The sequence below is a fragment of the Kwoniella bestiolae genome, chromosome 5, assembly GCF_000512585.2.
Source record: "Kwoniella bestiolae CBS 10118 chromosome 5, complete sequence".
NCBI lineage: Eukaryota > Fungi > Basidiomycota > Tremellomycetes > Tremellales > Cryptococcaceae > Kwoniella > Kwoniella bestiolae.
In genome coordinates this window covers 763,590-788,275 of record NC_089245.1, presented here as the reverse complement: position 1 = coordinate 788,275, position 24,686 = coordinate 763,590, and the positions used below count along the sequence as shown (strand labels likewise).

Sequence of the window (24,686 nt, the reverse complement as noted above, 5' to 3'; positions counted from 1 at the left end):
TACCTTCATTGCTTCTTTCCACAACGTATCATTCTATCACACTTACAACAGACCTCACACCCATACATCAAACATCCCACCGAAGATCAACTAGACTCAATAGCAACCTCTCAACATGAGGTTCATCAACCTACTCCTCGCCACACTGCCCCTCATATACGCTCAAGACCCCTCTTCACCCTCCCCATCAGCCTCTCGATCCAACTCATCCAACTCCTCTTCATCGTCCACCCGTTCTTCCAACTCCTCTTCCTCCTCAGCAACACCAACACAGAACATGACGACCTTCACCACGACCCTCACGACCTACCCTACCACCACGACCCTCTCCGCCTCCTTCCAACCAGCTACGACCCTCGCTCTGACCTTCACACTTAATGCGGGTGATTATTCCAGTGTGAACGAGTCGATCTGGAGAGGAAATTATACGAATGAGACGATTCCGTTCAATGGGAATGAGAAGGACAAACCGTGGGTGGAGGGGGATGGGTTTATACCATTTAGTATCAAGATAGATCCTGCCTTTGGGGTGCTGGGGGGATTGTTGATTCTGAGTGGGATTCCGGTGGCGGTGCTGGGTGGGAAGAATCGATGGTGGGTCTTATGTCGCTTCGTGTCTCCTCGCTGTCTCATCAGTAGTGGAAAATGGGAGGGGACAACGTGTGGTTCTGGCTGTGCGGATCACTTTGGGAAGATGAAGAGGAACGATCGGCTGATTGAGGGTATGGCTTGAATAGGTCATCAAATGCGATTTCATCGGGGTACGCTATGATGTTGTTCACTTTGGTCATGGTTCTGAGATTTGGGTGAGTGATCAAGTCAATCTGATTGTATGTGATTATGTTGGATCTATCATGCAACTTGGGGAGGACACATATCTCTCGCCTGATTGGGTTCCCACAGGAATATCCCCCACACATCCCGAATGTAACTACGAGGACCCGAAATCATTTGCTGACTTGCATTCCCAACTCTTACCCAGAGTCGAGCCAAATCTTCAGCCCCCATCTCCTAATCCCCCCTCAACCACCCTAAGAGGCCTCTACCTCTTAGCATGCATCATATCCGCCTTCTTCGGTGGAGCGGCTGGAATATTCTTATACACATTCGCGAAATACTGGGTCTCAGCCATCGGAGGATTCACCTTCGGATGGTTCCTCCTTGCCACTCGCCAAGGAGGACTGATCACCTCTGTCCTTGGTCGATGGGGCCTACTCGGTGGATTGGCTGTTGGCGGGCTTGTAGCATCTCTGCCTAAACAGACTAATGAGTGGATGATGCTTGTTTCTACTGCTTGGATCGGGGCGACGGCGTTCACATTGGGAGTGGACTGTTATACTCGTGCGGGGTTAAAGGAGGTGAGTGACTTCTTTGTTGTCGGAGCTCTACCTATCTTCCTTCTTTCTTTAGCGGTATACCTTTCCTTTTCGGACAGAGCTGATTTTTTCGGGTTGGTGAATAGTTCTTCGTATATAATCTTGGTTTTCACGATCTCTTCCCTAAGCTCTACGGGTTCAAGTATCCTTTGACCCAGACTATGATGATTGAACTGGGCATTTTGGCTGCCATGGTAGTGGTAAGTTGATATCTTTGGGTACTACCCTCTGAACCTACTTCTAGTAACTATATTGATACTGTCAATCGCACTGCAGATCGGCGCTGCCATCCAATTCCGTGTGCTCAACATCCTCACCAAGCGATATCGTAAGATGCGAGAAGAGGAAGAAGCCAAGATTGAAGCTGAAGAGATCGAAAAAGCTGCCGAGCGATTCAAGAACGTCGGAGCAGAGCTCAACGAATGGGAAGAGAAACATGGTAATGCCAGTCCTACTTCTGGACCCGGTTCTAGTGGACCTACCGACCCATATGGCAGTCTCAACGGTGAAGCTATGAGAGCTACCAGAGATTCAGTATTGCTACCTCAACTCGGATTCGAATCTGATCGAGATCGAAGACCGTCAAGTACCCTCAGCTTACTACGAGATACAGAAAAGGATACAGGGAACTACGAACCGCTTGGTATGAAGTCACCCACTATTGGATTGGAGACTCCTCAGAGTATGTTAGTGGGATTACAAGAGCTCAAATCGAGTAGTCCTGAGCCTGCTACGCCTACTGCGGATAATCCGGAATTGGAGCAACAGATGAAATTACTTGCCGAAGTGAAGAAAGCACGAGAAGATATCAGAGGATCTTTGAATAGGTTAAAATCTTCTACTCCCACTCCTTCGATAATGAGTAACGACCTGCTTGGAAGGACTACACCTACTCCCACACTTGGTACGAACGGCGATAAGAGGGAACGACACCTGTCGAATACAAGTAGCAGGCTTTTGGATTTCTCTTCTGATTTCCGATCGGCCTCAGCAGCAGGCGAGAACGATCGTAGGGATAGACATCTCTCGACGACTAGTAGTAGGATACTCGATTTTGCAGATTTCAAGTCGTCTAATAGATCTGATCATACTCACTCAACTCCACCTGCTCCGGCACCACCCCCACCTCAATCGGAATGGGAGAAATACCTTGCTGAACGTAAAGTGCTCAGTCCAACCTCTTCGGATTCTCATCATCAAGAACAACAAAACCAACAAAGGAACTATCCTAATCGATCTTCGGCTTATTCGTCTGTACCGTTAAATATGGGAATGTACGATAGGAGAGAACGAACGACCAGTATGTTGGAACCTAGGGTATCTGATTTTGGACCGTCTGATCCTTCGAGGTGTAAAAATAATGGGACGTATCCTGCGGATAAGATGCAGAGGACGAGGAGTGAAGGGTTGGATAGACCTTCGACTTATCATGATTACTTAGCTGGACCAAGTACCGGTAATAACAATGGGGGGAATCGACTTGGTACCCCCATCATTATCGGTTCTGCGGCTGATCACAGAGGTCACAGTGGTAATAGACACTCACAGCACATGTCAGGGGGACAAAGAGCCATGACGTATGATGAGCTTGCCGAACGACATCGAAAGAGATTATCTCGATTGCAAGACCCGGTCACTGCGAAGATGAAAGGGGAGATTGAGATTGAAGAGGCCAGAATGAGATGGGAGAGGCAGAAGAAGGCGGAGAAGGAGGAGATGAAAAGGAAAGAACGTGAACGATTCTACAGGGAATCTGCCGCTGCTGAGCCTGGAGTGGGGGGCGGGAAAGGAAAGGGAAGGGAGGAAGGTATAAAGCAGGCGCAGGAATGGAGGAAGAGCGTGGTCCTCTCGCCCCCTGCTACGGCTGGTGCGACGGCGGGACCAAGTAGGGACAGAGAAAGGGATGGGAAGAAGAGGGCGAGTAGACAGTTTGCTAGTTGATGATTTAACGGACTTTTTACCTTGATACGACTATATTATTTGCCTTCTTCACTCCCTCATTGATCATTACTTTCTTTACACATTGCCATATCGTATCATACCATACTTGAATCATCCGGACAGTGCATAGGATCTTTAGTTTGTTCTTGATTATATTGTACATATGAATACAAATCATGTCCGATGCTCTCATCGCTCTACCGCCGTACGTTATCGATCGCGTCGCGTCAGGCACGTGTAGTCGTAGCTGTGTAAGCTTGTTACTCTGCGCAAGGACATTTAAAGGAAGAAATCATCTATTATTCCTTTCATTTCATACTTATTTTCACGCAATCAACAGAAATCATCATATACACCCAGATATCAGTCGGATAGGAAAGAAAGAAAGATGAAGATCCATTCAGTGGTTGTATAAGGGTTGTATCAGAAGCTCCATTTGGATTCAGATCCGAGATCCATCTCACGGACCGACATCTCAGCTTAGCTTGGCTTAGCTTCCTTCACCTACTTCACCTTTTACCCCTCCACTCCCCTTCACTTCTACCTATCGAGAGAGGTGAAGGAGTAAGATATGACCTCCTCGCATTCCCACTCACGACACGACTCTCGCACCACCAATCGAAGCATCGCCATCTCCACCTCCTCCGCCATACGCTCATCCTCACCTTCGCCCGTCGCATCCCCCTCTTCGCCTGATGGATTATCCAGGAGATTATCTTGGAATCGCTCAAGAGAAGATACCAACTTGTTCATCTCTAATTCGCACCCTCAACCGCCCACTGCAGGGCTAGGGCTGGGCACACCGTCCAGAACACACTTGTTAGATCCGAGGACGGAGGAGAGGGATATAGTCTATGCTACGTCGGATAGCGGACTATGGGGCGGAACACATCCATTACAGTCTACTGAAGACCTCAACGAAGATATACCACTATCGCCCCCTCCCCCTCACAGTGAAAGGGGATTCGGATCAAAGCAATACGGAAGTGAGACTTCCCTCACCTCCAACTCGGGGTCGGATATCGAATCGTTCCATGAAGATAGAGCGCGCCTTACACCTGGACAGACATACGATCACCCCGGCTCCGGTTCTTCCCCCGGTAGGAAGAATAAACGAAGTCCCCTAGGAGGTGGGAGTGGACAGTCACCTGGCAAGGGAAAGAAGAGACCATACGATTCTAATGGTCTTGCTAGATCGTCGACGCTCCGTAAGGTAAGTAAAACTATCAGGTCCGCCAGTGTCCGAGTAGTAAATATCATGGGAGTTGACAGAGGGAAGGAGGAAGATGGGGTGCAGAGGTTGGGAAGTGAGGATGATCAGGATACTAAGAGAGAGGGAAGGGAGAATATAGGATTGGGAATTAGAATTCCGGATGGTACGAATACGAATACGAATACGAATACGTTGAGACCTGATCCGAGACCTCCAGAGATGGGATTGAGGGGTAGGACATTGGGGGTGTTTAGTAAGAGGTCGAGGGTTAGGGTGGCTATGAATGGGCTGATGAAGTATCCGTGAGTCTGCTGTCTTGCACATCCATTACTACATCCATTACAACTTCCATTTCCACTTGTTATTTATGGCTTGTCGCTCGCCAATACAACGCAAGGTGTGACCTGAGAGAATGGTCTTTGGAACGAACAATTGCTGAGTATCGTGGCGTGACCTCGCAGCTACACCGAGCCTGCTATCCTCATCCTGATCATTACCAACGTCGTCGTACTGGCCATTCAGTCTGCTCCTGCCCAGAATGAACCAAGGGTGGATGATGGGTATTTTCAGACTTGGGCGGATTATGTTCTCTTGGTCTTGTTCTGTATCTTCACGTAAGTCCATCGTATCCTTCTGAGATCTCCCTCTCACATACCCTTTTAGTTGGATAGACTCTAAACTGATTGACGTTTGGTCGTTCAGCCTCGAAATGTTCGCTCGTATAGTAGTAACAGGTCTTCTCCTCGACCCTGACCGCTCCTTCCGTGATTTCCTATTCTCCCCCTCTGGTGTCATACCTACCGTACAGCGGCGTGTTGGCCGAGTGAATTTGCAGAGAAACTTGTCAATATCGAAAACCTCTCATCGAGCAGCATGGAGATTCCACAACGACCCCATTCCGAACGGCTCTTCGCGGAGTCATCATGCCCATCATAATGGTGGGCAACCAATATCCATATCAAAAATCAAGGAAGAGCCCAAAAGAGTCATACCGATCTTACCTGAAGCGCCCTTCCAAAGCGCCGTCGCCAAGCAGAAAAACTTAGCATTGCAAGGTAGACCGTATTTGAGGCATTCATGGCATCGTATCGACATGATAGCTGTTATCGCATATTGGATCACTTTCTTCCTTGCTATAACAGGGTACGAAGCCACTGCCAATCGACATATCTACATCTTCAGAGCTCTCTCAGTACTTAGAGCAGGAAGGTTATTGGTGATTACCAGCGGTACTACCACGATCCTACATTCGCTGAAACGGGCCGGACCAATGTTAATTACCGTGGCGTATTTCCTCATCTTCGCTGCCGGGATATTCTCTATCATAGGTGTACAGTCTTTCAAAGGTTCTTTTCGAAGGTTCTGCGTATTAGCGGATCCGAACAATTCGACCAACGAGATTATACTGGAGAATCAATGTGGTGGGTCACTTGACCCGTTGACATTGCAGAATATCCCGTATTTGGATTTGGATGGGTCGCGGTCCAGTATCAGTCCAAAAGGGTATATATGCCCGTTGGGACAGGTTTGTAAAGTGAGTGTTCTGTGCCTCTTTACTGTTTTCTCTGATGATGCCTAGACTGATGAGGTGGCTTTGGGGATAGACTACCGATGATAATCCGAATAACGGGGTGAATAGCTTTGATAATATCTTTGAATCTCTCGTTCAGGTCATCATCATCTGTTCAAGTGAGTAATGCGCCCTTATATCCTCCGTGTATAGCGAACAATGTATGTCGAGGCGTTTGAGAAATGCTGACCGAAGTTTCGACCACTATCAGTCAATACATGGGCACCGGTCATGTATAGCGCGATGGATTCAGATTTCTTCAGCTCGGCATTTTACTTCCTTGCTGGAGTGATTGTCCTGAATTTCTGGCTATTGAATTTACTCGTCGCTGTAGTTGTCAATACGTTTTCGGATATTAGGGCTGAGACGAAACGAAGTGCTTTTGGAGGTGACGAGTGGGTGCAATCTCTAATCGTCTGATGGGACATCGCTCTTTGTGATCGATGGGGTCGAGCTGAGACCGCTTTGGTGTCACAGGAGCTTGCTCGGAACGGATCCCCAATGGGCAGTAGAGAATAAACAGCGGAAGATGCACAACAAGGTTTTGACGATATATGAAAGAACAGAGATCTTTTGGGTGTTGTTGATCTTGACGGATATGGTCACTCAGGGGACTAAGACTTCCTCGTCTTCTGACTCGATGCTGGAGCTATTGAGTAAGTCTGATATTTCCTAATCATCTGTGGTGGCGGTCGTCCACTAGACATGATTAAGATACCAAAGCAAGAAAAATCAGTTGCTGACAGCGTCCGTCTACCAACTAGAAAACCTCGAAATCGCTTTTACCCTCGCGTTCGACGTGGAAATGATCATTCGCATAACAGGCCATTTCCCAGACTGGCGATCTTTCTTCCTAAGTGGACGAAACTGTTTCGACCTCTTCTTAGCTGTTGCATGCTCCATCATCCAGATCCCCGCAATAGCAAATGGAGGGATATACCCGTGGTTAACGGTTTTCCAACTGCTGAGGTGGTATAGAGTCATTCTGGCTTTCCCAAGGATGAAACCGCTTTTGGTGAGTTGTGTACTTCCTTTTTTTTTCTTTTGAAAGGACTTCAGCTGATTTGACGTGTTGTATGATCGCAGAATACCTTCTTCGGTAGTTTTGCGGGATTATTGAATATGGTTGTATTTCTTTTCTTAATGATTTTCTTGAGTGCTTTGATGGTAAGTGTCTCTTTCTTGGTGATTATCAGTAGCATGTTCACTGAATCGGAACTTAGGCCCTTCAACTATTCCGAGGTGATATCGACGGTAATCCCATCGATTTCTCACAAACCTTCAATGCTTTCTTGGGGATGTATCAGATCTCCTCTTCTGAGAATTGGACGGATGTACTTTATAACGTGGTAAGCATTTGTTCTTCCTTCATCATCGCGGGAAAGACGTGCTTATTTGTGCGACTATTTTTTTGGTAGATGGGATCCGAAGGGCAATTCGCTCAAAATTGGATTTCAGCGATCTTCCTTTGCGGATGGATGCTGTTCTCTTTCTGTAAGCTCCCTCAATCATGTCTTTGTCGACCGAGCTTACATATATCTTGCAGTCATTCTCGTCCAACTGTTCATTGCTGTAATCAACGAGGTACGTAGGTGTCACTGCTGAAGACAACGTGATGCTGATGTGTGAGTCGTCGTTCCAGAACTTCGCCGTAGCAGAAGAGCAGAAACGTAAACAGCAAGTCGAAGCGTTCATCCGAAGAGCGGAACCTCAATCTGCACATATCAGTTGGATCGATCGATTGAACCCTTACAGATTGATGTCTGCTCGACATAATGCTGTGAAAGTCGGTACTTTACCGCCTAATTTGGTGTTGCCTTTGAAGCAGAATATAGGAGCTGATGTGGGGAGTGTACCCAATTCCGATGTAAGCTTCGTAATGCCCGATCATCGTTTGGGCGAAAAGCTGACCAAATATAGATGGGAGCTTGGGGCAATACAGCTGGCGCCAAAGGTGCGATGAGGAGACTGCTGGGCAGAGACAAAGAGGAATCGCCTATCCCACTGAGAAACTTGCGAAGACATACTACACCTAAATTCGAAGATCTTGACGACGACTTGGATGATGATCGAGGGCTGTGAGTGATGAGGAACTTCGAACTGAGTTGTGAGCTGATCCGTCCTCAGGACTGACCTCTTACCTCCGCTCAATGCTGGTCCATCGAGCGACGAGCACATGGACGCTCTAAGAGAACGACGCAATCAGCAAGCGGACTTCATAGCTGCTCATCCAAGTTTCGACCAGTCCCTCTGGCTCTTCCGCCAGAACAACCCAATTCGAAAATTCTGCCAAGCATGTGTTCAACCAGCATACGGAGATCGGATATTCGGTAGACCAGCCCATCCTATCCTTCAATTAGTGGTCAAAGCTATAGTCTTCAGCGCGGTAGTGGCCAGTATCGTAGTTGCCGCTGTGGCTTCTCCAGCATACCGGAGGAAATATTATGGTCAACATGGATACATCAGAGGAACTTGGTTCGATCTTACTGAAGTGGCCCTTGGAACTGTCTTCATCGCTGAAGCGGGGATCAAAATCATCGCGGATGGATTCATGTTTGCTCCCAACGCCTATCTACTGTCTTTATGGAACGTCTTGGACTTCATCATCCTCATTACGCTGTTGATCAACACTACTACCTCGTTAATCTTTATCGGAGGTTTGAGTAGGGTGACAAGGGCTTTGAAGAGTTTCAGAGCGCTCAGGTTGATCACCCTCTTTTCGAGGTTGCGAGATACGCTTCATGCGGTGTTGTTTGCTGGAGCGTTGAAGATTTTGGATGCGTCGATATTGATGGTGCTGTATCTGATACCGTTTGCTGTCTGGGGGTGAGTCAGGCGTTTCGGCTTCCTAGGTATACCTATATCCCAGGACATTACGGCCCGAGTATAGGTGTAGGAGCTGACCAAACTGAACTCATACAGTCTGAACATCTTCTCCGGACTGTTGTACTACTGCAACGATGATACAGTATCTGGCAAATCAACCTGTATTAACGAATACTCCGCATCATCAATCGACGATTCCATCACATACCTCGTTCCACGAGTCTGGGCCAACCCCGCATTAGATGCATCGAAATGGTCCTTCGATTCTTTCCGAGAATCGATCCTGATCTTGTTCGAAAGTGTCTCGCTGGAAGGTTGGATAGACGTCATGGCGTCGCTTATGAACATCGAAGGGAGGGATCTGCAACCTCAAAATATGGCTTCGCAGTGGAATGCGATTTTCATGTTGATTTTTAATCTTTTTGGAGGGGTCATTATCTTGACGCTTTTCGTCAGGTGAGTGGGCCTACTTCTATGGCATATACACCCACCCTATCTTGATCGTATACCCTGCCCTTCCCTGCGAAGATAGATGGACCATGCTGACACCCGTCCATGTATGCAGTATCATCATCCAGAACTTCAGTACCCGTTCTGGTAATGCCTTACTCACGACTGAGCAACGACAATGGGTCGATCTGTCAAAATTCATCAAAGCTCAAACACCTTCACAATTGCCTAAAGGTCGTCCGACATTGCCGCTTAGAGCATGGTGCTATGATAGAGCTACCACGAAAGATGGATTCTGGGCGGTCAGCTTCACTTGGATATATTATCTTCATATTTTACTGTTGATGTAAGCTAGCGATCCCCCTCACAAGAACCGATTAGCTGATATTGACATCGTTTACTCCACAGGATGCAAGATTTCTCGGAAAATATCCTCAACGAAGTTCAATTTGATATCATCTTCCTCTGCCTCACTGTTTTATACGCCATTGATCTCCTCATACGATTCTACGGATTGGGTCTAAGGTCATTCAGAGCAAATGGATGGAATATCTTCGACGTCATCGTCATTACCGGAAGTTTCGCAACCACCATTCCGGCATTACAGGCTGCCAGTGCTGGATTACCAGGAAACCAAGTGAACATCCAATTGCAGAAGTTGTTCTTGGTATCCATCTCGCTTAAATTGGTACAACGTATTAGCTCTCTGAACCAGCTGTTCAAGACTTCAGTGTGAGTAAGATATTTCAGCTGGATAACCACTTCTCATCACGTAGAGCTGATCATTCTTATCTTGTCGATAGCGCAAGTCTACCAGCTATTGGGAATCTGTTCCTCCTCTGGGCCACGCTCTTCATATGGTTCGCTATAATGTACCTAGAAGTATTCGGCTTGACTAAGATGGGTAATAATGCTGGAACGAGATTCCAGAATTACTACTCGTTTGGAAATGCTTTGATCATGTTGGCGTTCATGTCTACTGGGTGAGTTGAGGTGAGATCATTCTTCGTAGGGTTATAAATCTGACGTTCGATCCATGACCATAGCGAGGGATGGAATGGATACATGCATGACTAGTGAGCTCAGCTTTTACCTTGAACTCGATTTATTCAAGCTGATAAGATACCCTCAGCACCATATCTCCACCACGATGTACGGAGAACAGCAATTTCCTGGAATCGGATTGTGGTAGTGCACCCGGAGCTTATACTCTCTTCATTAGCTGGAACATTGTTTCGATGTGAGTTGAAGGTATCTCAGGGATGTGAGCCTGACTGTCACAACTAACGATCGATATGCAATGAAATAGGTATATCTTTTTGAATATGTTTACTGGTGTGGTGGTCGAGAGTTTTGCATATGTTTATCAAATGCCTGGTGGTTCTTCGCTGAACAGAGCAGAGATGCGTTAGTCATTCAGGAAGCCTGTCACAGCATACATCAATACACCATGCTGATACGTGTTTGTATAGGTGCCTTCAAACGATTGTGGGCTGAATTCGATACGCAACGTACGGGGTATATCAAACGGAAGGATTTCGTACGGTTCTTCTCGGTACGTTGGTACTCTGTTGTGGGAAAGTCCTTAGGCCGTGACTGACAGCTCACCCTGTCCAGCGACTTACCGGAGTGTTCGAAGTCCGTACCTATCCTATCGAGTACAGTATACCCAACATGATCCGCAATGCCCTACCGGATCCTATCGATAATGCTTCGGGGAAGCTCTTTGTAGCCACTGGTGTAAGACGAGCCGTAGACATAAGAAGGGTAGAAGACCAAATCGCTCATATCGATTATCGCCAAGTAAGAGAGAGAAGATTATTGTTTTCTCGACTATATAGCGAAGCGAAGATATCGGAAGAGAATGGGAGAGGAATCAGCTTTACTTCGATGTTGATGATGTTGGCGCATTACAAGTTGATTGATGATGAGAAGGCTTTGCAGTCAGTGTCCCTTCACCTATAACACTGCTAATCCTCGACAGTTTGCTGATGTAGATGTGGTCTTGTATAGGCTGGATGATCTGCTCGTACGACGGGCCAAGACTGAACGAGTGACTGATCTGGTCAATCTGGATAGAGTGCGAGGTCTACTTAGGACTATATATTGGAGAAGGAGGTTTTTAGCTTCTCGAGATGAGAGGCGACGCACCCTAAATGCAGAGGCAGAAGGTGCGCTACCGGAATCCTAACCAGATGACGATCAGGACAGCTAACATCACCATTCACGCTAGGTATCCCCGCCATCGTTCTCGAGCCTATGCCAGCGACCCCTCCACTCGAAGATCCAGATCGTAACCCGTTCCACAATCTCCCCCGAGAGAGAGATACGATACCTTCGCCACCCCAATCTCGCACGTCAAGTCCCTCTCCCTCGCCTGACATACTCGGTGGAGGGACTGGTACAGGTTCTCATCCCCTCTCTCCTGATGTATCATTCAACAACAATAATTCCATGAGCCGTCATTCCCCTGCGCTGTCAGTGAGCAGTACCACCGGGAATCGACCAACGCACCAGAGTCGGCCGTCGCTGGGTAGACAAACTTCCAATGGAAGTATGTTATCATCTGAGGACGCTCATTATAGACGGTAAGTCTACTTTACTTCACTACACCACAATTTACTTGAAATGTGTTGATCAATTCGCTGTGATAGTGAATCTCCGACTGAAGAGGTGATTGTGGATGATTACTTTGATTCGATGGCGACGTCTGTTTGGGGAGGTGAGTCATCGTTTCTCATTGAATAAGGGACATAAGCTAATGATAATTGACAAAACCAGATATGATGCGAGAAGCAGTTGATAAAGAAGAAACATAGATAATGACCGTATAATACTGCATGAATAATGACAAAACACTTTTGAACGATGTGATGTACATAGGATATATATAGATGTGATAGGACATTCATTATCATTAAATTCATTTCCAATTGGCACAACAGGGTATGTTCTATGTATATATGTACAGTACAAACGTGTATTGATATAGTACAAAGCATGATCCGTCATGAAAGAAATAACGATTCATCTATCAAGCGAAGGCAGTCGGCACCTTTTAATCCAAGTTGACACCTAGTTGTTATTGTTTATAATAGATTGACCATCTTCTTCAATCGGGATTTCCTCCATACCAACTTTGGTCCATCGATCAGGCACAGAGGGGAAATAGAACCTTTCCATTGCTGTTCGGAATCGTATTTTATCTACCCAAGCATCACATTAGCTACAAGTGCCCTGACTGCGAGGTAGCAATTGACGACGCAGCTAACTTACATTGTTTAGGAGTAACAATGGTAGGTTCACCTTTACCTGCTCCACCTAAGAAGGCCGAATCTTTAACCCAAGATTCCAGCTTTTTGTCCCTACATCGGTGAACCAATGAATCAGCTTTGTCATACGTCCATGATATAGGTAGGAAGCATGTGTAGAGGTAGCTGAACTTACCAAGTAAAAGTCCGAATATAATCGACAATCCCAACTACCAATTCATGTCTTTCCGAATCCACACCCACCACAAGCGAATAATCCATGACGTTCAGATTTGACAGGAACAGCGTATCGTTGAACAATGCCGTTCGTAATATCCTCTTAGAGTGATCTCGAAGGTATAGAGGATGTTTATACACAATCTCCATGAGGTTCTCATCCAAAAGAACCTCATTAACCCGTCCGGTAGCTTGGATCAACCTATTTCTCGTACTTCCCTTCAAGTCGTAGATCTTGGAGAATCGCCTTTCGTAGAATAGATTTTCCATGACTAACACGTTCATACGCATATATCTTCCAGTGATGGCATTGCGATATCCAATCTTGAAAAACCCGTATATCTTAGCTAGGACTGTTGGTCGTTGACCTTGAAAGGCTTTTCGGGTGTATTCGAAATATGCTGGTGCGAATTTGGTCAATGCGTCCATTTCCAATCGAGAGATCTCCTTGGCAATGAATCGATCATCTGTAAGACCAATGTATCAGCTAGGCTCAAAGGTATACATATCCCCTTACAGCTAGCTCACCTTTGGTCTTCAAAAATGCTGATCCGGATTTCCCGCCCGATGCGTCGAATTGAACACATCTAGCTAAGGATTCCACAAAGCTATCTTCGCATTGACATGCGGAACGGAGCGCAGCGAACTGTTCGGCAAAGAAGATCCTACAGAAGATGGTGGAAGCACCAGATTCGAAATCTGCGAGATAGTGTACGTTAGCTCAAATCTAGCAGCAGGACCGACAGACTGACCATATTTCAGATGAGTTCCACCTTCTCGCCTCAAATCACCATCATTATCCATAGCCTCGTCCATCGAGACAATATCCCAAGTAGATGCTCTGTCATTCCCATGGTGATGTTCATCAGGCATAAACGCTTCGGTTTTACCATTACCACCACCGGTCTTGGATTGGTTCGCCTCAGCTCTCATCTTATCTCTATATGTCTTTGAGCTGAGGGTAAAGGCAATGATACTTGTAGGTTCATTTTCTCTAATAATGACTCTTGAATCGGCAAATAGATGCTCGGATGCGGATCTAAGCACCGCAGACAATCAGTGTTCTGTTAACTATGCAATTTAACCGGGTAGGTGCGGCGAACACTCACAAGGGATACTCAAGCGGTGTAAAATCACCAGCCCTGAACGCCCATAGACCAGTTAGAGTCTTCAATATACTTGATCTCTCCACACCACCAGAACTCAATTCGCTCTCCGACATCTGAGACATCTGCGACATCGTAGGATGCTGAGGGCCTTTCGGCAGCTCATCGGCCGTATCGATCGACAACTGAGGAGTGACCGGATGACTAGGTAGCGGAGCACTAGTTTCGAAGCTTGGTAATTCAATCTGAAGTCTATCGGTGAACGACATTTCTGATCTCGTATCGCTCAGAATCGATTGAGTGGCCAGCGAGGCTCCAGATGCTGAAATGGGAATTTCGTCTGTCTTGGCATCTTCCTGAGGAATAGATTCGGTGGAAGGCGAAGGTTTCACGGGAATAGGTTCAAGGGGTGTGGTAGCTTTGATAGGGGAGTTCTTCCTTGATCTAGTTTTAGTAGGCGAAGACTTTCTACGCTGTTTGGGCTGACCATCTTCATCGACCTCTCCACCCGACTCGGCATCGTCGTCACTACCCAATTCATCCTCTTCGTTATCTGCCTCGGAAGAGTCGGTATCGAACTCGTCTCTAAATGCGTCTCGGAGATTATCAAATACCTGAACTTTCGCTTTGGTAACGCCGACGGGTCTAGCTCGTTTGCCTCTGACCATGGAGATCCGCTTCTGACGTTCTCGCTCAGCTTCTCGTGATAATCGGTCGAAATGCCTTGCGATGGAGGTGACACGTGATGAGCTAGCGAGAGTACGTCTAGCAGCGGTACGAATGAGACTTGGGGATGTTCGACCTGAAGATGGCTCGGGCGGTCTTGGGGATTTACCTTTACCTGTCATGCGTGGTTTCGATTCAGGTTGGGTTGTAACAGGCTGTTGGCCAGATGATGATGGCTCGATACTTGATCTTGGCGGTCTTTCAGGTGATACTCGAGCAGATCTAGGTGATCGAGGGGAGATTCTGCCAGTGTATGAAGGGGTCCTGGATCTCAATCCAGGTCGGAGATGATCAGACGAAGGTCCAGCAAGGGACTTGTTCCTACTATAAGTCGAAGGGATACGAGAAGCGTTGGTAGCGTAACTCCGATCACCGTCCGATAGCAGACCACCAGGTTTACCACCCACTTCCCTGTACCGAACAGGGGGTTGTTCGGTCCTGCCTCTTCGCATTCGCGGTCTTGTCTTAGGACTATGGTCGCTATCTGATATCTCTGGGTGAGGACTTCTACGGGCTTTGCGACGGATCGATGATGAAGACCCGGGGCGTTCGGGCTCTTCTACATTCTCATACGGTTGGAGCGTTGTGGCATCGTTGAAGCGTTGAACAAGGTCGGCAATACTATGTCATGGCGTATCAGCACCTCCGTTCTCAATGACGTAGACAAGACACTTACCTTGGTGCAGGTCTAGATCGGCGAGGTAAACGAGATACGAATTGATGTGTATCACTATCCAACCCACTCGACTCCGCTAATCTCAGAGGACTCCTTCCTGGCGAATCACGCCTGATCGCTGATATAGTAGAATCACTATCATACTCCCTTTCTCCACCTGGCGTCGGCGGCTGAGATAAGGGATTAGGCTCTTCTCGAATGACTCCGGCCATGGGTGTATTGTTGTCACTGTTCAGGTCCAGAACAGATGGTGCGGCCGATATACCACTAGCATTGCCCGCGTCGGTTGACTCCAAGCCCGGTGTAGCTGGTTCACTAGGCGCAGGGGTCGACTCAGAAGAAATGTCTTCTTTCCCTTCCTTCTCATCTGCTTCGGATACAGTCAGACTAGCTACGTTTCGATCTAGAGAATTAAAGACATCTTGATTCGCGAAAAGTCGTTTCAGATGAGTCGCAGTCACTAGGGTATGTCTTCATCAGTCCCGCGCAGGATTTCATCAGACAGACTACCCACTTCGTCTCAAGTCTTTCTCAGAAGGCATAAAAGACTTCTCAATCTCGGCAAAATCAGAGCTAACGTCAAAGTCAGCTCGACCCATGTTCCGAAGAATAGCGACAGGCAACTCACTCCCATTGAACCACCTTGTCCTGCAAAGTCCTCAGTACCATGTTCAGCGCCAGAACATCCGTCATCGGTGTAAGCTTGTAAGTTCTATTCAATAGATTGACCATTTCCTCCCGATCAGCTACGGCTCTGGATAACATATTCTCCAGAGCTATTTTAAGCGATCCAATCTATTCCCCAAATTCAGTGTCAGCTCGTGTCAATTCACCATACTAATTACTCACTTTTTCAGGCGGACAAATATCCGTATCAAAGCTTCTCAGCCTGAACAACACCGAATCGAAGAAGGCCGTATTCTTATGTAAAGCACTTTCATACTCCTGATTCTTCAGCACTACCTTAGTTTCAGCTTTGACCTGTAGAGTGATTGATGGTCGTAATGGCTCGTATATATCGACCGGTTCGTTGTGTATCCTAATTGCCAGGTTCCGATGTGCGAAATATCTAATTTGGTCTCTGAAGGCATCATGAGGACATGTGAATCCTGCGCGAGTCTCGGGAGGGTAGAAACAATGTTCCAGATATGCTCCCCAGGACATCTTCCAAGTCTCTTCTCTTAATATCGTTGTAGGTGATGGTGTAGCGCATAGTCTGCAATACGACCATGTTATAATTTGATCCTCGTGTCCTGGGGACGGGCAAGGGAATTGATCCATAGCGATTTGTAATCTCCTTTCACCATGTACCAGTAGATGGAAGTGGAATAGCAACAATCTCTCACATGTTTTACTGGTACATCGTTGAGCAGCGTTGAGAGCTAGTTCTTCAAGGAACTGACCAAGTGTACGATCACCCGCTTGGTAGAAATTGATTGTCTGAAGCAAAGGTTCTACACAAGGCTTATCGGTACCTTCACATCCCAACGAATAGAGATATACGATCCCTTGGTAATCTTCGGCTCGGAGGGGATCAGTAAATCGGCGAGTGTACCATTGCCACAGTTTCAGCTGTTCGAAGTGATGATGTTCGATTTGCGCCAATGCACTTTCTCGAGCGACCTCTTCGGGTTTGCGCAATACACGATATGGATCTCGGGTGGCCTCTTTCATTGGAGCAGTGGTGACAGGAATGGCACTCATAGCTGCACTACTTGAGACCTCGGTTGTGGTCGATTCGGCGGTATCTACCATGGAAGTGGAAAGAGAAGTGGACGATGAACCTGATTCTGTGATAGGTTCAGGAGATTTTGTCGATTCTACTACCTTGGTTTCTTCCTGAAGGATCTGAGCGGCTTCTTCGTCATCGATGCTTTGTCGTAGGTTCGCTAATGCTCTGTCGAGTTCCGCCATCTTTGCAAGTGTTGCGGGAGGAGGGAATCGTATAGCAGCAGAAGCCGAAAGGACAGTCATGAGGTAGGGCTGAAGCGACTGAGCGATTTGCCTCGTAGTTTGCAAGGCTTCTCTACGTTCAACTTGCTTTTCATCTTCATCATCATCGGTTTCAGCGGGTTTTGGCGTGACAGGTTCACCGTTCTCGTCGACATCAGTGATCTGTATGATCGTGGCAGTAGATTCCGACTTTCCATGAGATACCGGTCCTTCTTCGTTAAGGACTTCCAGAAGCTCCTGATATTCGGTTGACAAGGGCGCATGAGGTGGAAAGATATTGTGTTCGTCATTGTAGAGGATAATTTCGTTTTTCAAGTGATAGACTACCAGAGCCATGAAATCCGTGACCACTTTGACTTTTCTCAACGTTTCCAAGTCGCCTCCTCGAAGGATGATGGTACATCCATAATCCCTGTGACCACCTTCAAAACGCATCAAAGTCTTTCTCCTCCCAGGAATGAGTTCATGCTCAAACGACTGTATTCTAAACTCCGCACATCTTCCTAGTCTAGGTTCTAGAGCAAGACGATCCATGGAAGCGACCACGTCAGCTTGAGTGCATCTCGCCACTTGGTGAATAGCAGATACTTTGACGCTTCTAGCAACAGCTATATTCGCTTCTAATAGGTATTCTAATGCAATTCTCGAGGCGGATGGCTGGACAAGCACGATATGGGGTCTCACATCTATTATTCGCTTTGTCAACAGTCGAAGGTAATCTTTCTCCTGAGCTAAGATAGGATCCAAAGACATGAATTGATTTTCTACCCTATGATAGTCCAAGGGAAAAGTGACAACCATGATCCTAGGATTGACCAATCGACGAGGCATGGCTTTGTGAGCTACGTTCTTGCTTATCACTATCCCGTCCACATATTCAGAATCGCTGATTTTTCCACCAGGGACTTTCTTTATTTTCACATATGCTCGGACATCGATATCATCCCCCGCTTTGACGTTGGGTTGTAGGTTTGTGGACACTTTCAACAGTAGATTGCTGAGGGTTCGATGCCATTGCTGAGGATGAGGTAGATCGGCACGAGCGATGGCCTGCTGGAGCATGAGATGAAAGTGGTTCAAGCTGGCTCCAGAAAGGAGTTCAGGACGCTGACTGCGAGGGCAACTTGTCAGCTGCATTGCGAGAAACGCACCAGTTAGCTAACTTACGCGAATGAATGAGATCTAGCTCTCCATAACCCTTCAGACTTCTCCGAATCCAGCAATGCAGTCAAACCACCTTGACTAGCTCTAGAGCTCAACCTAGTTCTCAACCCTATTAACGGCATGTTCGAATCCATTCTAGTAAGCGGCACTCTGTTCTCCAGGGCACCATCCGTTGACATCGTATCCGTTCTGGGAAACTCAACTCTTGGTGGGATAGGTAAAGCTGGCGGACCCATACTACCTTTCTTACTAACTGGTTCTGCTCTACTCTGGGTACCACTGGGTATAGCTTCTGGGCTGCTGGGGCCGGACTGCGGCTGAGATGTCTCCTGTTCGTTCTGAAGATCATCATCGGGAACATGATCACTTTTCTGTTCATCTTCCATCGGTCTTCTGAACGGCGCAGCAGTCTGAGGTCGACTAGTGGTCCAGATATGCGCATCTTCAGAATCGGATAGTTGGGACCCTCCACCCATCTCCACCGGCGTGTACGGTCTGTCTAGATCTTGTTCTCCTCCCCACCTGGTTGGAACGGAAGTTTCGTCAATGGCAGTCAGAGAGTCGTTCGGATGACTCGTGAACAGTTGACTTGCTGCGAAGGGAGACTTGGCATAAGGGACTTCTGGTGATATTGCTGCGTCCAGGAATGCTCGATCAGATATACTTGGGAATCGATGGACGGAAGTGGAGACTGAGTTGATTGATCTTCGATCGTCTTCATCGTCGTCTCGGTATTCTTCCATGATCTTGAGGCAGAGGTTACACACTCTGACTGCGCCTTCTTGACCGAACCTCCTGGCTCCGATGATATTTGATGCGCAACGAGAACAGAATATCTGACCGCATATACGGCAATGGTGCTTTCGACGCCATGCTGTGAATACCTAGAGGCGCAGAGGAGTATCAGTATTGTTAAGATACTAGATCGACAGAGACTGATAGATGGATAGATCCACCTCTCTACATAGAACTGGAGTAACACATAGTTCAAAGAGACACCCCACTCACCGATTTGCAATCATAACACTCCTTACAAGCCTCATCACTCATCCAATAATGTTTACTCAATCCCTCCCCCCGAATCCTCCTAATAATCTTCGAAACAGAATTCTGCTTCTTCACGAACCCGCCCAAGCTCCTAATTGACCTCGTGTCGTCCTGGTTGAGCGGGAACCCAGGGACATAGTTGAAGTTGGTCGATAACTCCGCATTGGCAGCTAACATCGTCGAGATCGATATGGAGCTGGGCGAGTCGGGAAGAGTAGCTATGGAGCTTCGTCGGACCCTCTGGACGGGGTTTGAGAGGGAATTGACGTGGACATGATGATGAAGTGGGGTTGCTGATCTGGAAGAAGGACCTCCAAGAGAGGGATTGTGATTGTGGTGGTGGGAACGATGGCGGTTGATATATCCTGGTCCGGAGGGAAAAGGAGTAGAAGCATCTGGTGTTTGGGGTCTCTTAGTGTTGGAACCAGGGGTCGATGTGGAAGTGGAAGCTTGTACGGTTGTTGTCACACTGGTCACGGGTGAGATGGTGACCTGAGCTGGAGCTGCCAGGGAGGGTCTCCATTGTCTCTCATTGGGAGCTTGTATCCGTCTGTTTGTAGGTGCTTGGCTATGTGAGGAAGATAGGATAGAAGGAGCTTGGACAGAGGAGGTGGTACTTCCCACGGAATTTACGGTGCTGAGAGGCGGTCGAAGGGATTTACTGGGTAATTTCCTTGGCGAGGTAGCTTGAATCACCACTGGTCTGGAGATCTCTACGGACGGGGTGTTGGAAGTCATAGGCTGGATAGAAGTGGTACTTGTCGAAGGACCAGATGATTGTCTTCTCCCATTCCCACTCTGTGTGCTCGTACCATTCTGATTCTGGTCCTGTATCCTAGAGGACGCAGCCAAAGCGGCTTGTTGGGCACCTTTCCTCACTGCCTCTGCTATAGCCTGAGCCTCCGTCTGATGTGGTTTCGGTCTAATCTCATCTTTTCCTCCCACTTTTCCATCTGATTGAGAGGTACTTTCCACAGGTGATCCTTTGTCTTTGCCCGTCCCAGCTGCGCTACTACCTCCTCCAGGCGTGGGCGTAGATGACGAGGAAGTGAAAGTCTGTTTGACCTTGGACAGGAGGGTGGGTAAGATCCCTTGTTCGGGTTCATCTTCAAATGGATTGGGGAAGGTTGTGAGTCCGACCGAGGGAGAGGGTTTCGTACTGGATGGTACGGTCAGGTTGGCAGTCTCGATTTGGAGGGAGGATGACATCTCGGAAAGGTGCAAACTCCGGTTGTTGTAGTTGTCACTTCCCGTTCTTTCCCCTCTGTACGTTGATGAGTAGTGTACTATATCTTGAGAAGCATGCTGATGGGTTCGTCGTTGTTGTTAGTGCTTATCATGCAAGAATCAGGATTTATGTGTTGGGGAGAGAGGATAGTCACAACGTTGATCATCATCACTTTCATACGCAGATGAAACGCGTTGACCTCGCAATAACAATCTACCACGTGTTACCCTAATAATCTTAATCAGATAATAATGCTTCTGCTCATACTCGTAGGGGGCGAAGAGGCAGCAACAAATCGTGATAGCAGCAACACAAGGAAGACAACCTCAGACAAAGCGATAAGCTATCAAAGTACTGACTGCATGTCTAGGATAAGGCGACTATACGCCATTCTAAATACAACCGACTCGAGATACACGTGACTATACAAGGTATCTCTCTATCTCAATCTCATCATAAGGTCCATCAAGATCAACCCTTGCCCTTCCCTCTCAAGATACTCCACCGTCATACCGCTTTACGGACTCCACAAGCCCCTACCACCTTGCATGCCTCTCATGCTTACTGGACTACCTCCGAATCCCCTTCCTCGTCCCAAAGTAGGTGGTTTATATACAATGGGATTGGGATTGAACAGCAGCTCCACAATTGTCGCTGATTTACCCTTGTTTCTCAGCATCTCATGGGCTCGGTCGACACACTACATTATGAGACACGAATCAATTGGCTTTGCTTCATGGGGACATTCATCCCACAGTCAGCTGACTCACAGCAAAGAACCTATCCAATCCAGCCTTTGACATCATCCCAGCGCAGTTCTACACAAACGGTCAAGATCAGCTCAGGAAATCACTACTAGATTGGAAGCTGAGCCGAACTCACCTTTTGCCACAGGAATGGATCCTGCACGACCAACCTCCTCTCGGACCAATTCCTAGGCTGAATCCCTCTGTCGCCTTTACCCATCTTCTCCTCCTTCTTGATCCTCGTCTCCCGCATCATCTCCATCACACTATCAATCTGACTAAGCGAAAAACCCTGCTGCTGTAATTGGTTCCTCTGCTGTTGATCCTCGATTCGACCTCCACCGACGCTAGTCACCCTACTAGCTAGACCTCCTTGCAATATCGAGATGATCTGCTTGGTATGGTCGAATCGAGCTTTCTCCTGTTGGCTGGCTGAGAATAGCGGCGAAGTATGGCTGAAAAACGCGAAGAATCCTCTAACAGCGTCGGATACTGTCAAGTCTGGTTCCGATGATTTCCAATCTCCTGGAGGACTGAGGGAGAAAGCAACGTGGGCAGGTACACCTTGCTGTTTCGACCAGGATACCCAGATTACATCGGGGTCGGAAGGATCGCTCGCCAAGCTGATAGGCGGGACGTTGATATCTCTCTGCAAATTGGGTAGACACCCTCTAGCCTGTAGATACGCGATGATCATCAACGTAAGGCAGTATGATGACATGGTAGCAGGACCTTTAGCTCCGGAAGCGTCGTTTAAATCTTGGGAGGACAACCATCTCTTCAGGATATAGATCATTGGTCGGAGCAGATATGGGGAGATGAGACAGTAGTGCAAGATTAAGGACGAGTTATACCTATCACAAATATCAGTTGCTCGACCGAACGACGTAGCATTGTCAGTCAGCTCACCATCCGCCCAAATCGTTGACGTTGATATCACATTCCATCTTCCCTGTTGGATCCTTGAACTTGACGATTGGCGTACTAGCACTCGGTATTGGCTGGACCTCCCTCATACCAGCCTCTCGAAGACAACTAGCCAGATCGTAGGTGTAGTAGCATCTAGGCAATTCACTTATAGGAGGTGGGACTGATCTTCTCCCATTCATAGCTCGAGTCGGATTGGAATTCGCAGTGCCATCCGCCGGTTGACGCCATAACGAAGGTTCATCTGCACGAACATATTCAGCTTCTTCAACTCAGAAATTGTCATCATTGAGCATGAAGCTGATGACGCACATCCTCGCAATTGCGCTCGATCCTACAAGGAATTACCGTAAGCTGAGATCGCTCTTGAGGGAGGCTGACCGAAAAGCTCACCAAGATGACCAAGTCCAAATCCCCACTCTTGCCCGTCTCCCCACCCCAACTCACACTTCCAAATACATCAACCAAAAATCGCTGATCACCCTTCGACCCAAATCTCCTATTTATGACCGACGTCAACTTCGACAGTAAGTCCATGATGAAGTCCTTTGATGCCTGGGTAGGTTCAGTCGATATCCACGCTTGCATGATCTCCGATTGGAATACATCTGGCTGACTTGGGTGGATCAGGCTCGAGGGGACTGTAGCTCGTGGTGAAGGTTTAGACAGGAGGAGGTTGTATGGCGATACATTGTGGACAGTCGGTGTAGAAGAGGATTGTGGTGAGAAGGATGATGATGCGGAATTGAGGGAGGATGAGGCGGCTTGCGATGATTGATTTAATGGATTGAGATATGCTGTAGCTCCTTTAATGGCGTTGGACGATGAATCACCATCGGGTTGATCATCGTATGGGAGATGACCGTTCATTCTTGCAATGTTATCTTGAAACCCAAGATCAACTAGTCCTTCGATATCATCCGACTCGTCGGTGTCTAATCCGAACTTGTAATCTATCCCTGTATGATGAGAATACGCTTCTTCTGCTTCTCCTTCGTGGTCGAGACCAAAGTCAACCTCTTTCAGTATACTATCTTCCGACTTATGTGACGTATCCAGACCCAATCCCAGCAGATCAATCAGCGCACTATCGTCCGTATCTTCTGAGTGTGTATTATAAGCGCCAGCGCTATGAGCAGCTTGGTATTCTTCAAAATGGATCAACTCCTCTACTTCCTCTTTTGAACCGGTATTCGCACTCGTATTACCTACTCTTGTGCGTGACTGCGTTACAGTGAGGGCCTCTTGAGGGAACGGATATGCCGTACCGCGATATGTGAAGAGACCTTCCAAATCAGATGGATCGGAGAGGATGATATACTGGCTGATGCCCGCTGTCGAAGGTCGGTCGGGAAGTGGGTATGAGCTTGCAGTCGAATCAGATGTCAAGTCAGGTGTATCGAGTACAGGCGAAGGAGGATATGACAGGTCGTCGTAGTTGTCGTACTGTATTAACGTCTCTTCTTTGGTGGACCTTCTTTTGCGAGGTAATGCTTCAGGTAAAGAATTAGCACTCGACGTTGATCTTCGTCTTCGTTGATCTTGAGGTGATGTACTTGAAGATGCCCTCCTTTGTCTCACTATGGTGGTACCAGTACCAGTCGAAGCTGTCGGTGTAGGGGTGGGTGAGGGTGAGGGTGAGGGTGATCTCGAGTATATAGTGAACAGTCTCCTTAGTTCTTCCTGATTATCCACCTCCCCCTCTGATGATAATAAGATAGCCTGAGGTGTAGAAGGGTAAAACGCTCGGGCCTCTGGGTTGAGTGAATCCGATTCAAGGTTGATGTTGATGTTACTGCCTCCACCGTACGAGTGGGTCCGAATCCTTTCCGTCGGAGTTGAGGATGGGGGTGGGGCAAATTCAAATTCGTCCAAATCCAAATCGAGTAGGGAAGATTGGTCTTCATATCCATCGAAAGAGATGAGCTGAGGAGAAGGAAGAAGGGATGGAGTGAGGTGTGAGTGGACGTGCACCTGATGTGGTGGCATTTTGAGGCGTGTTCTTGTGTGTCCTCGAGGAAGGAAGCTAGGAGGAAGGGATTGCTGGGGTGAGGCAGTAGCGCCTACAAAGGCGGGAGCAAAGATCTACAATGTTTGGCAGGGAGTTGTGTGGGTGTACAGGGTGTGGAGGGTCCAAGAGGAAGGTCTACTTTTATAAACAAGACACAAGCTATATAGACAGGGGCTGTACCACTTCTATTCAAGATGAACTCAATATGTACAGATATCCCGCAAGCTGATCTCTTGCA

At 47.5% G+C, this 24,686-nt stretch overlaps 4 protein-coding genes across 4 annotated transcripts; 2 read left to right on the top strand and 2 right to left on the bottom strand.

Annotated features, from left to right (window-relative positions):
• Positions 1-115: 115 nt before the first annotated feature.
• Positions 116-3,317, top strand: I302_106680 (uncharacterized protein; the record flags this gene model as incomplete). The annotated part of the gene is made up of 5 exons (XM_019192670.1): positions 116-594; positions 738-806; positions 983-1,358; positions 1,463-1,576; positions 1,653-3,317. The coding sequence occupies 5 exons, from the start codon at positions 116-118 to the stop codon at positions 3,315-3,317; spliced, it is 2,703 nt and encodes a 900-aa protein (XP_019045667.1).
• A 571-nt stretch (positions 3,318-3,888) lies between these two features.
• Positions 3,889-12,195, top strand: I302_106679 (uncharacterized protein; the record flags this gene model as incomplete). The annotated part of the gene is made up of 27 exons (XM_065870317.1): positions 3,889-4,832; positions 4,992-5,144; positions 5,233-6,064; positions 6,135-6,219; positions 6,312-6,495; positions 6,578-6,756; positions 6,865-7,115; positions 7,187-7,267; positions 7,324-7,449; positions 7,519-7,594; positions 7,647-7,684; positions 7,743-7,967; positions 8,021-8,178; positions 8,228-8,926; positions 9,023-9,382; positions 9,492-9,722; positions 9,785-10,108; positions 10,180-10,359; positions 10,423-10,452; positions 10,509-10,616; positions 10,686-10,783; positions 10,849-10,931; positions 10,994-11,319; positions 11,390-11,547; positions 11,610-11,964; positions 12,031-12,098; positions 12,158-12,195. The coding sequence occupies 27 exons, from the start codon at positions 3,889-3,891 to the stop codon at positions 12,193-12,195; spliced, it is 6,390 nt and encodes a 2,129-aa protein (XP_065726389.1).
• Positions 12,196-12,451: 256 nt separating this feature from the next.
• On the bottom strand, positions 12,452-20,745 carry I302_106678 (uncharacterized protein; the record flags this gene model as incomplete). The annotated part of the gene is made up of 12 exons (XM_065870316.1): positions 12,452-12,582; positions 12,653-12,741; positions 12,824-13,331; positions 13,393-13,563; positions 13,617-13,903; positions 13,974-15,317; positions 15,373-15,832; positions 15,887-15,945; positions 16,001-16,167; positions 16,222-18,436; positions 18,493-19,373; positions 19,498-20,745. 12 exons carry the CDS (start codon positions 20,743-20,745, stop codon positions 12,452-12,454), a joined length of 7,560 nt encoding a protein of 2,519 aa, XP_065726388.1.
• Positions 20,746-21,281: 536 nt separating this feature from the next.
• Positions 21,282-24,426, bottom strand: I302_106677 (uncharacterized protein; the record flags this gene model as incomplete). Its single annotated transcript, XM_019192673.1, has 6 exons — positions 21,282-21,464; positions 21,535-21,582; positions 21,647-22,364; positions 22,420-22,681; positions 22,750-22,771; positions 22,831-24,426. 6 exons carry the CDS (start codon positions 24,424-24,426, stop codon positions 21,282-21,284), a joined length of 2,829 nt encoding a protein of 942 aa, XP_019045670.1.
• Positions 24,427-24,686: the final 260 nt, after the last annotated feature.